General features: G+C 54.1%; 1 protein-coding gene and 1 long non-coding RNA gene across 2 annotated transcripts; both read right to left on the reverse strand.

Moving 5' to 3' along the window:
- Nucleotides 1-6,225: 6,225 nt before the first annotated feature.
- On the reverse strand, nt 6,226-6,689 carry LOC120693469. The gene is made up of 2 exons (XR_005682993.1): nt 6,586-6,689; nt 6,226-6,492 (listed from the first exon to the last, which is right to left on the reverse strand). It is a non-coding gene; the product is annotated as an uncharacterized LOC120693469 (long non-coding RNA).
- Nucleotides 6,690-9,022: 2,333 nt separating this feature from the next.
- Nucleotides 9,023-9,556, reverse strand: LOC120689358 (uncharacterized mitochondrial protein AtMg00810-like). Its single transcript, XM_039971645.1, has one exon. The coding sequence runs from the start codon at nt 9,554-9,556 to the stop codon at nt 9,023-9,025; it is 534 nt and encodes a 177-aa protein (XP_039827579.1).
- Nucleotides 9,557-12,873: the final 3,317 nt, after the last annotated feature.

Here is a 12,873-nt window from a genome sequence, read left to right on the forward strand (position 1 = left end):
TTGATCAATAATTAGCGGGTGGTACTGTAGCATCACTGTTGCAAATCATGGATTAAGTATGCTCGTTAGATTCGTCTCGCGATTTACAGCCCATCTATGCAAAAAAATTTATAAATAGACTTCATTTAGTACTACATGCATGTGTCGAAACATTCGATGTGACGGTTTTTTTGTGTTTACGGGGTTTATGGGGTGGGAACTAAACAGGGCCACAATGTTCTAGCAGTTCGCCATTTAATGTATGTTCTTTTATTCCCCAACAAAAGAGCCTTGCATCTGATTACCTACCATACGTATCTTTATTCCAAGAACAATTAGCAAGTGTCAATTAAAACGGTGAGTGGATATGATTGAGTATAGATGGGAATATCAAGTTACTACTAATCTTCCTCTCCTTTTCCTGCTAATCCAGGATTAGCTGACACTTTGCTAATCTTTATGATCGATGTTACACTTTCAGGCACAAGATGATCTTTGCATAAACCTAGCAATGCAAGTACCTAATGTTGTTTTCACCTTGCATTTGCAAGACCTATGAACACGCAACTCCAAAAGATTAACGCAGCATCGATCCTAGGATGATTACATCTACAAAAACATAGAGTGTTGTGTTGACATGGTTATGATGCGTCAGCCCTTATGTCACGTAGTTGCCTTGTATAGCAAATCGCACGATAAAGTTTTCCCTTGAGAAATGAGCCCCTAAAACAAAGTGATCGCAAGAAAGTTCTCGCACCTTTCAAGCGCGCGATACGGTTAATCCGACACCTAATTAAAACGGGCCCATAAACTAATGACGACACGATGGCCAAGTTTCGCCTCGCCATGGCCGCCTTCTCCTCATTTCCTCAAATCACACACTCGCAAAACCCTTTTGTTTAGTTTTACCACTTGGTCATATTTAAGCTTGGAATCCCATCATCATTTCCCCCCTTCACACACAATTCATACTATCACCCTCCTCGATGGCGCGCCTCGGAATCCGCACCGGGCCCTTTGCTCCGGCCACGCCGGCGCCCAAACCCGGCCCGCACGTGTCGCATCCGAGGAGGCGCCAAGTCAGCGAGGGCTCGTCCATGTCATGCCGGATCAGCACCCGTGTGAGCTTCGCCGTGTGGACGGAGCCTATGTCCGCAAAGGTTAGCGAGTTGTTTATTAGTGGCGATTAACGTTAGCCTTTCGCCTTTTAATTTGTCTGAATGTTCCAAGGTCCCCCAGGTCCGGAGGTCCCCCACCCACACCCTAACCCTAGGCTAGCAAAGCCAAGGCCACCCCTTTGCTTGTGTGGCTGGGTGGTTAAGCTTTACCGTGCAACTGGGGATTAGTTTAGGGATCGAGCAAGTGTGGCGAAGGTGGTGTTAGCATGGGAAAGAAGGATCCTAACAAACCCTGCAAAACCATGGACCGGGGCGCGCCAAGTGTGTGCAGCAGCCTTGGGGTTGAAGCTTGCTTGCCAGCCAATTAATCCGCCTCCTTAAAATGTGGCACGAAACTTGGCACCTTTCCGGGGAAAGCCGGGCCATGCATGATTCCGGTTTTACGTGGCATTAGTAAAAAAACAAAGCCTCGAGTTTACACTTGTTGCTACGATGGCGCAAGCCCTGCTGTTACTGTCATTGCTGAGCACGTGTTGCTCGGTGAGTGGAGGAGCTCGAAGGCAAAACGTAACGCCCTGGATGTTTCTTATCATGGCAGTAATCACCAATGAAATGATAAACAGTAAACAGGATGGATAAAAAAACATGATTACTTAACCCATGTATAGCTAACTTCTTCAACAGCATGGTCGACCAAAATGTGGCTAACATTTATGGACGAAGCAAATTACTTAACTTGAACTCTAAAATGCTTGCTTTTACAGACTGATGATGGTAGCCCTGCATGCAACAGCAAGAATGTTTTGCGGCATCCATTGTACACTCGATCGGTGAAGAAACACTTACTTAACTACAGGCGGCTCGGGATTAAATCAAAGAATGAAGGGCAGCTTGAGTTGTCCTCTGAATGCCTTGACCCATTGCATTGACCCACACGACAGTTTGAGGGCTACCCAACACGTCCGAAAGCTGACGATGGAGTCAGCTAAGGCAGGCGCGAAATTAGCTGCACCTGCACGCGCGCGTCACGACGAGGGCTGCTACCATCGGTATTAGCAGCAACCGGCGCTCCACCCTCCTCTAATCTTAACCTAGCTAGCCGTACGTGGTCGTGGTCGTGGTCGAGGTTGAGCTGATCACGCAAAGGCGCCGGCCGGGAGGCGAGCGAGCAGAGGGAGATCGCCGAATCTCCCAGTACGCACTTCGAGGCGTAGTCTCTTGCCGCTTTCCCCCTCCGTTTCGCGTGCGCGCGCGGCCGCTGTCGCCCTCCCCGGCGCCCACGACGACACCGCGCCGGGCTGCCGCCCAATCCGGGCGCGGCCGCGGCGAGATCCTCTCCCTCACTAAACATTTGATATACTAGCTTGACGGAGGCGTAGCTAGCTTGATTAGGTCGCTAACCAAAGGTAAAGGAGGCGTAGCCCCGCGGCCCGAGGAGATTGGGTTTGGTGGGTTGGCGGATTATGCTGCTGATTGGGGAGGGATTGTTAATTATTATTAACTAAATGGCGTCGGGATTCCACGAGTTGGAGATGGGGAAACAGGGCGGGGAGGTGTCTGAGATAAGGATGGCACTCCCTTAGTTTATGCGCCGGCTCTCTCCCGTAGTAGTACTAATCAACGCCCACTTGGGGGGTTGGTTTTTCAGACTGAATGACTAATCAATTGCCAAATTGTGCTGCGGGTGTGTGGTGCGTGAGGCGCCATGCCCCCGCGCCGTGCCAAAGGGGGGCCTCAGACTCACTTGCTAGTACTAGGCATGTGACAGGGAATCACACACACACTCTCTCTCTCAGCCCGGGGTGATGTGCTCTACAATTGGCATCTTATTCCAGCCCCCTCTTTTTTTACTACTGCCAAACTTTTGTTTACTAGCACCAAGCCCCTGCAGGAAAAGAAAACCTAGATTTTCGCGTGATGCCGGGCAGATTCCAGGCCAGGGAAGAATAGTCAGCAGATGAAAAGAGCAACAGGCAAGAAAAGGACAGCACGCAGGGCCGGCCAAGGAGGCGAAACTGCATTCGAGTCAAAAGCTGGACACATGCTTAAGAGCTCATTAAGCTCGCTGGGGTTTGTAAAAGATGTTGTTGGTAGCTTACCATGCGGTTTACCGTGCCCTAAACAAAAGCGACGATCCTTATCCGGTCTCCACGGCCGCGGGGCGCCCGATTGGCCGGTCCCGGCGAGGTTGGTGACTACAGGGGTTGCAGGTTTGGATCATGGACGCACGTGGAGGGCCGGCGAGTCGTACGCGCTGGTCAGGCCAGCCCGGACAAGGTCCAGAGCTACTCGTACCACGGCGCCATTTGTTTAGACTGATTATTATTAGCGCCTTAACCTTGGTGTGTTAAAGCGAGGATGCCTAGATCTGCGCTACTAGTGTGTGTGTGTGGCGCGTCCCAGCCCTCTCTTTTAATCCGAGTGCGCGTCGTCGTCCTGTACCTGAGTTGAAGGCAAAGAGCCAAAGAGTGTTTTGCTGGTGATCAATCTACACGCTGATGATCAATCTACATTCAGCATTTTCTCTTCCATGCACGGGGTGATCGAGTGGCTGGATCAGTTGCCCGTGCAGCACGTATCTACGCCTTATCCTCTTGCCAAAACAGGGGCGCGAGGAGTTACAGTTGTGGACGTGATCGAGTTCCAAAAATAAGCAAGTGCGGTAGAACACGCTCGGATGGAGATTCATTCCACATTCCAACGATAAGCTTGTCTTTTATGCAGGCGATGACTCATCAATAGTACTAGCTACTTGCTAATTCAACTAGAGCAAATAAAGAATGCTCATGGACTTCATTCCGTACATGTGCAGTAATAGTAGTAGTAATATATCTGTTGGGTATGCAGGGAGTACTTGAAGGTTTTGTCTAGTTTAAGAGGCCTATATATAGGTACAAGTCATTGCAGGGGTGAATCTTGGATATTTTGTTCTCCACTGGACAATCTAATAGGTACATTTCCATCTACTCAATAGTATATACCTTCATCCTTTTTATCCCGCCCCATGAGATGGGAAATTATTAAGGAGTGCATATATATATATATATATATGGGATGGATGTTTCGAACTTTTGGAGCACCTGTTCAACATGGCTATAAATCTATAGGTACTGGCCCCAAAGTCAAGCCTGCCACTGGTCGACTGTTTACCGGCCGGATGACGGAAAGGCGCCGGCCGCCCACTCGGCGGATCGGAGCAGCTACGACGAGGCCACGGCATCGCCACATGCAACCTCAGCACAGGAGCCCAACCCCAACCAGGCAACCACCCCCAGCCGTTCAGTTCTCCCTGCCCTGACGCAACAGCTTCGTCTACCACCAGCCAGCCAGAGGCAGGCAGGCAGCAGGGCTACCTCTCCCTAGGGTAGCCACGCTTGTTCTTTCCGGGAAATAGAAAGAGCGGGCGGCTGCGGGCTGCGGCAACGGCATGGATGCTGTTCACCCGCCCAAATCAAAACGTGCCACGCTCCGCGTATAGCCCCTGTAGGCCTGTAGCTAGGTGTCCGGCCGGCTGGCTCTGCTGGTAGTCTCTCGGTCACGTACGCCATGCATGGGTGATGTCGTGATGACTGATGGGAGAGAGAAAGGGAGAGGGTCAGAGGGAGGGGCTAGAGAGAGGAGCAGCACGGCGGCTGGCCGGCCAATGGATCGAGCAGCGCGGCCGGGCCGGGGCCCGGGTCACGGCCATTTGGCTGGCGCACTCGTCGCCGTCGCACGTACGACGGGTCAGTTATCCCTCCATCACCCACGACACGACGCGCCCGCCCCGCGCTTACTTTTCTTCCCCGCGATGCATCCGAGTTGCTCCACTCCCGGTCCAGATGCAGCGTACGCGCGCGCGCTGTCGGGGCAGGCAGGCGCCAGAGCACCTCCACCGGCGCCAGCGCCCGGCCCTCCGGCCCCGCGCAGCCCTCGGCGCCGGCCGCGTGACAGCATGTCCTGTGGCTCTGGCTGGTGGTGCCACCGAGCTCAGCGGCGCGCCGGGGCGTCACCCATGGCCATGGGCAGCGAGCGAGCATCATCCACTCCGCTCGCCGCGTGTAGGGTGGGGCGCGCCCGCGCCTGCCGCCCCGCGCGGTCGCTTTCCCCCGAAAGCCTGGCGGGGATAGGATAGGTCTGGCCTGGCCCTGGTCCTGGTGCGCGGCGCAGGCTTTCCATCTCATCGGCTTTGGACGCGCACAGGAGGGGGAAGGGGAGGGGGACGCGTGGCGGCGCGGCGGGCGCACGGCCCCCGGGCGCCGGGCTCGAGCGGGGGCCGCGACACGTTCGAGGCGTCCCATGTGCGCGCGACGAGACAGCGAGACCGATCGGAGGCGAGAGGCTGGGTCCGCAGTTCCGCACCACCTGGTTGCTCTTGAGTCCGGATGCTGCTGCTTTGCTCCTCCTCCTCGTCGTCTCTCATCTTTCCGCGGCCTGCCCCACCGCCGTGCACGACCGGGCAGCACCACCAGGCCGGCCTGCAGGGCATCCTCGTGCAGGTGTAGCCCCCTTCGGCCTCCCATCCATGCACGACGCATCACCGGTTCTTCTCTCCTCTCTCTGACTCTCTCGTCACCCACGCCACGCACGGCACTTATGGAGTTATTATGGGTAGTTTCCTTTCTTCCCTGGCCGGCCGGGCCGGCGGTCACTAGCACGCTGAGTACAAGGGTTTCCGGGCCACCAGGGACCCCTGTCAAGGCGTCAAATCTTGCGGATGCTAGAAATGGGGATGGGGCGATTACGGTTCCCGGAAGGTGCAGGTTTACATGATTGGATCCAACGGATCCCTTCAGATTTCACGTTACCAAAATTTTTTCTAAGCTACAGCAATTTCGAACGTTTGATCACTAATAAAAAGTGTTAAATGTCCATTCCATAACTTCGGGTGAAATCACGAGACAAATTTAATAAACCTAATTATGTAATGATTAGACAATGTCGTGCTATAATAAATAATATCTAATGATAAATTAATTAGGCTTAATAGATTCGCCTTGCGATTTTCTGTCCATCCGTGTAATTAGTTTTATAATTAATCTATATTTAATACTCCTAACTAGTGTTGTAAAAGTTGCCAAAAATTTTTGCCCAAAATTTTTGGCAACTAAACACGTCCTAAATAGAGGCATCAATTGGCTCAGTACGATTGGGTTGTCAGCCAACCAATCAGCAATACTTTTCTATCACACAAAATCAGCACTAGCCACCAGCCAACAACTAACCAGCAGTACTTTTCTCTCACAACAAATCAACATCAACCACCAGTCATAGCTAGCCGAACAGAGTCAAGTAATGTTTAATTACTTGGCTGGAATCATGGTTTAATAATGCAAGATTTCAGACTACACTGCGTGTCGTTGTCGTCCACCACCCTGGCCACTTGATGCGCGCTCGAATGTCCGCACGTCCAAATCTGTCACTCAACCAAAAGAGGATAACAGTGAAGTAAAGGCTGACTAGAGAACTGATCGTCGAGCAATAAGCATCTGTAAAGAGAGAACCTCACATCATCGATACGACATTTAGCAAGGAGACTTTGATGATGTTGGTCGTTATGTATAGCAAGGGTCTCAAATGCCTAGGTCTTGTTCGATTTGTGAGGGGATTGGAGGGAATTGAGGGGAATAATTATTTCCCTACGGATGTGAAGGGAATCGGAATTGGTTCCTCTCCCAACCTACTGCAAACAGATTAACGGAACAGGATCTTAGAGGGGGAAACAATACTCTCTTCGTCCTAAAAAACAAGTCACTTTATGATTCAAAATTTATCCCAAAAATTAGTCATTTTATTCTTTTTAGAAAGTGTATGTGCATGCAAAAATCAATTAATACTAAATATGAGTAATAAATAAAGACAAACATGATCATCTTAACTTCTTGCTAATTTGTCCCAGAATCCCTAATATGACTTGCTTTTTTGGATGGAGAGAGTAGGAATGATGTGTTTGTCTCTTTCTCGAACACACGGCTAGAGCAGCATATGCTACTAAGCACATACACATGCTACAAATGCAGGCTACCACGAGACACGTATATGTTGGCTATCCAGTTTATTTCCTATTGATATTGTTTTTGCGACTAATTTGCTTGTTGCTTGCAACCTAGGTAAATGTACAAATTTCTTGAGAAAGATAATCTCGTTTGCCCGCGAGACGTACATAAATTCTATTTTTACTCATTGGTGGCTCGGTGCAAGCATGGAACATATATCACGAATAATGTTTTCTTTATTAACCCACACTACGCATGTGTTAATCGTCGTGTATCTTTCTTTCTAACAACAGGTTGGATTATTAACACTAGCTCCGGTCCTCACGTGCGTCCTGCATGCTTCTAACGTCGTCAGTACAATGTTGACCGGTCACCCGTGTGGACGACGGAGCCTTGACGAGCAACTCATCCCCATTTTTTTTCTTGAAAAAAAAACGATCAAACTGCTGCACACGGAAGAGCAGTCGCACGTACGAGCAGTGTGGACGCAGGCACGCAGCCGCACTGGCACGGTACTCGCGCGCTGGCGGCCATGCCTGCCTGCAAGGTAAGGATGGCAAGAACTTTCTCCGATCCCTCGGCATCTGTGTGGTAGCTGCAAGGTAAACAGTGCACGTCTCTCTCCCTTGCAGACGCGCTGCGAGATGGGGAACTAGCTAACCGGCCCTCTCAAATCATGAGCCGTATATGCCGTAGCCTAGCTATGCTACTGCTACACCCACGCCACGCACACAGTTGATGCTCGTACCTAACCTAGCCAGCGGCTTTTGGGGAGGACGGACGACGAGCTGCTAGTCTGCTACAGTAGCTCTTTTCGAGTCGTTCAGCCGGTTGCTGAGGCCGACGACGACTAACGAGATCATCAGGACCGAGCTAGCTAGCTACTAGTCGAGGCTGCGGCCGGCTCTCCGATCCCCTTTGGTTCGTCGTCGTCCTTGCAGTGAGCCGGTTGCTCTCTCCTCCCGCCTCTCGCTACCGGCCGGCGCCCGCCCGCTCCTGTTCAACCCCGACCAGGGAGTGGTTGTGCTAGCTGCTCGTAGGTGCAGCTCCGATCCGATCCCCGCGCATAAATAGTATTTGACCACATGCGCGCCGACGCCGCGGATAAGCTAGGATCCAGCAGTGTGTGTGTCCGATCCCCAACCGCTTTCGTAGGGGTACGGACGCATCAAGCAGTGCACGGCGACCAGAGTGTTCGTGCTGTTGGCGATCCCACACAAACACCTCTTGCAGGTGGAGGAAGAAGATTTGAGAAAAAAGAACTCAGGAAGAGCACACGAAGTGGAGCTGCTTAATCTGTGAGCTGCAGTTGCTCTCTCCTTTTATAGACACAAATAGTCAAGATGAGCATTTATAAGGTAAGACGCTATAGTGTTATGCAGCCTCTACCACTACTATCTACTGCTGCTACTACTAGTCACTACTGCTACCATGCTGCCGACTGCAGCTGTTACTATACACAATAGTGTTTGCCGCCCAACATTGAAGATGCAGCCTTGACTGAGCAGGAGCAAGAGCCCCTACCAGCGTAGAATCTAGACAAGTTAGTGCATGAGTAATTATCTAACAATTCTTCCCCTAATTGCACTGCTCTTGCTTGATCTCCTCAACTCCAATCTTTATCCTCAACTCTGTGAGTCGAATGCGCCCAAGTAGTTTGGTGAGGATGTCTCCGAGCTGTCGAGCTGTCTCGACATACTCGAGCCTGATCTGTCCACCATCGACGCAATCACGGATGAAGTGATACTTGGTGTCGATGTGCTTGCTCTTGTCGTGGTGGACGGGGTTCTTTGCTAAGGCGATGGCGGACTGGTTGTCCACCATCAGGACGGGTGCCCGAGCTTCTTCTCCGATGAGCTCTGCCAGCAGCCGCCCCAGCCAAACTCCCTGGCAACATGCCGTCGCCGCCACAATGTACTCTGCCTCGCAAGTGCTCAGCGCAATGACCTTCTATTTCATCGATTGCCAGGAGATCGGGCACGCTCCAAGGAAGAAGAGCACAACAGTCGTGCTCCTTCGTCCGTCAACGTTGCCCGCCATGTCACTGTCGCTGAACCCAATCAGCTCCAGTTCTCCTTTGCTCCTCTTTGGGTAGACGAGCCCGTAGTCGCGCGTCCCTGCCACATAGCGGAGCAACTGCTTGAAAGCGGCGAGGTGATCCTCCCGCGGCTCCGCCATGAACCGGCTCATGTACCCCACGGCGAACCCAATGTCCGGCCGTGTGTGAGTAAGATAACGCAGTGCGCCGACGATGCTCCGGTAGCTCGTGGTGTCCACCAAGGGGGCAGTGCTGTCATTTGACAGCTTCACCTTCTCCTCCATGGGCGTCTGGCACGCCCTGCACACGCCCAATCCACTCCGCTCCAGCAGCTTCCTCGCGTAGGCGCTCTGGCGGAGCGTGAAGGCATTCCCGGTCTGCTCCACCTCAATGCCGAGGTAGTAGGTGAGCAGACCAAGGCCTGACATGCGGAACATCGACTTCATCTTCTCCTTGAACGCATCGATGTCCCGCTACTCAGCTTCGGTGACGATGAGGTCGTCGACGTACACGCCGACGATCACCAGGCCTCCCTTCGACCGCCGTGTGTAGAGGGCGTGCTCGGTGGCGCACTTGGTGAAGCCGAGCAACACGAGGCTGGCGTCGAGCTTGATGTTCCACGCTCGCGGTGCCTGATGCAGCCCATACAGTGCCTTGCGCAGGCGGAGCACCCTGTGCTCCTCGCCAGCGATGACAAATCCCGGCGGCTGCTGCACGTACACCTCCTCGGCGAGCTCTCCGTTGAGGAATGCCGATTTCACGTCCGGGTGATGGACCTTCCAGCACCTCACCGCCGCCAGCAAGCGCACGGGCTCCATGCGCGCCACCGGCGCAAAGACTTCCTCGAAATCGATGCCCTCGCGTTGCACGAATCCCTTGGCGACGAGCCGCGTCTTGTGCCGCACCACATCGCCGCTGTCGTTTCGCTTCACCTTGAACACCCACTTGAGCCCAATTGGCCGGCAACTGGCCGGCGGATCCACCAGCTCCCACGTGCAGTTCTCTTCCACCGCCGCCATCTCCTCCAGCATCGCCGCCCGCCAACGTGCCTCTTGTTCTGCTACGGCAAAGTTTGGTGGCTCCTCTGCGCTACCCAGATGCATTTCGAGGTCGTCCAGCACATGGGCCGCCTGCCCGGGCAGACTCCCCATGCCAACGATGTCATCCACCAGACGGAATCGGAGTGACTCGCCGGAGTAATCGGCGTCGATGTTCGGGGAGGCGCTCAGCGGAGGCGTGACACAGCGAATCGACGAAACAGTGCTCGTTGCGGCGGAGATCGGAGTTCCGTGTCCCGCTCTCCAGGGTGTCACCTGCGCCTCGCTCGAGGGTGTCACCTGTGCTGCTCTCGAGGGTGCCCCCTGCGCCTCACTCGAGGGTGCCCCCTGCGCCTCGCTCGAGGGTGCCCCTTGTGCCGCTCTCGAGGGTGTCCCCTGCGACTCGCTCGAGGGTGCCCCCTGTGTCGCACTCAAGGGTGTCCCCTGCGACTCGCTCGAGGGTGTTGTTTCCCCTTCGTTGTGAGCCAGCTCTCCCGCATCGGAGTACATCATGTACTCGACGGTAAAAGAGCTGCTCAAGCCGCCTTGCGCCGCTTCCCCATCGCCGGACTCCCAGCCCCAGCACGTCGCCTCGTCGAAGACTACGTCGCGGGACATGACCACCTTGCTGCTGGCCGGATCGTAGAGCCGATAAGACTTGCTCCCTCGCTCGTACCCTAGGAACACCATGGGAGTGCTCCTGTCTTCCTGCTTTACGAGGTTGGGCTTCGTCTTCTTCACGTGCCCGACGCCGCCGAATGTCCTGAGAAAGGACACGTCCGGCTTTCTCCAGTGCCAAGCCTCGAATGGCGTCGTGCCCTTCAGGATCTTGGTGGGCGCACGGTTCAGGATGATCACCGCCATGCTTACCGCCTCGCCCCAGAACGCCACCGGCATCTTCTTGGCCTTTAGCATGCTCCTAGCCATGCCGACCACCGTCTGATTCCTCCTCTCCACGACGTCGTTCTGCTGCGGCGAGTACGGCGCAGTGAGGTGGCGTTCAATGCCCTGTCCTGCGCAGTAGAAGCCGAACTCGGCCGAGGTGAACTCGCCGCCGCGATCCGTCCGCAGCACACGTAGCTTCTTCCCCGTCTCCGTCTCCACCTTTGCCTGGAACTCCTTGATCACCGCTGGCGTCTCGTCCTTACTCGACAGCAGGTGCAGCCACATATAGCGGCTGCAGTCGTCCACTAGGAGCAGGAAATAGCGATGTCCGCCGTGTGTTGCCGGCGTGATTGGCCCACAGAGGTCGCCGTGGATGAGATCGAGGGTGTCACCAGCGCGGTAGCTGGCCTTCTTGGGGAACGGCAACCTCCTCTGCTTCCCAGCAAGGCAGCTGTCGCACAGCTCGTCGGCATGCTCGATCAGTGGCAGCCCTCGCACCATGATTTGCCGCGCCATCCTGGCCAGATCATCGAAGCTCAAATGGCCGAAGCGCGCGTGCCAGCGCCACGCCGCATCGTCGCACGTTGCCGCCAAGCACACCGGGCGCGCAATGCGCAGCGCCAAGGTGTAGAGGTGATTCCTGCCGCGCTCGACCTTGGCGAGCAGCTTCCGCTCGCGGTCCCTGATCCGGAGCACGCCGCCGTCGATCAGCACCTGGCAGCCTCACTCGTCGAGCTGGCCAATGCTGACGATATTGCTCCGCAACTTGGGGATGTAGTACACATCCGTCAGCGTCTTGTGCTCGCCATTTTTGCACTGGAACACGACCGTGCCGCGTCCCTGGATGTTGACACCGGAGTTGTCCCCGAACTTCACGGTGCCGACGACTCCGGTGTCGAGCTCGGAGAAGGCCGCGCGGTTCCCGGTCATGTGGAGGAAGAAGATGAGAGGAAGAAGAAGGACTCAGGAAGAGCACACGAAGTGGAGCTGCTTAATCTGTGAGCTGCAGCTGCTCTCTCCTTTTATAGACACAAATAGTCAAGGTGAGCATTTACAAGGTAAGGCGCTATAGTGTTATGCAGCCTCTACCACTACTAGCTACTGCTGCTACTATTAGTCACTACTACTACCATGCTGTCAACTGCAGCTGATACTATACACAAAAGTGTTTGCCGCCCAACATTGAAAAGACAGTCTTGACTGAGCAGGAGCAAGAGCCCATACCAGTGTAAAATCTAAACAAGCTAGAGTATGAGTAATTATAACAGGTGCACGAGTTGGTCTCCTCGTTATCTCAACAGGAGAATCCGTCCTGCGCGCCCAACCACGCGTACGTAGCTACTACTCCCGCTTGGCGCTTGGCACTTGGCACTGTTCAGACGATCTCTGTGATGCAGGCACTGGCGTGGTGTGCGTGCACCCAAGCAATGCAACTCTCGATGAGAGAGCTAGCTAGGGGGAAAGCGACGCGTCAGCTAGCTGCAGCGATCGAGTAAGCTGCTGGTTACGTTGAGAGGGAGGGAGAGAGCAGTGGCCGCAAGGAACTCACCCTCCTCGCTAGCTCGTCCCTGCTGCGTGCGTGTCCATCCGATCCGTCTGAGAACACGGCGACGTCGCGGTCAAACGTTTACACGTACGGGCGGGTTGCCGATCGATCCATCCATCGGAATCGCAATGCTTCAATTCACGTGCTCGCTCAGCTAGCTCAGTAGCTCCCTCTGCTTTTCTATGCCCATCTGCACTTGTTTATTGTCGTGCTAGTACTTTGTTTGTGCAACGTAAGCTTGCATAAACAACCATCAATTTCGGAAGAAGAATAATAACGGATGACGTGGCTATCT

Source organism: Panicum virgatum, chromosome 9N (genome assembly GCF_016808335.1).
Source record: "Panicum virgatum strain AP13 chromosome 9N, P.virgatum_v5, whole genome shotgun sequence".
NCBI lineage: Eukaryota > Viridiplantae > Streptophyta > Magnoliopsida > Poales > Poaceae > Panicum > Panicum virgatum.

What these genes read in the sequence shown, in the direction of transcription:
- LOC120689358 (XM_039971645.1), bottom strand. Translation starts at nt 9,556, where the DNA reads ATGAAGTCGATGTTCCGCATGTCAGGCCTTGGTCTGCTCACCTACTAC.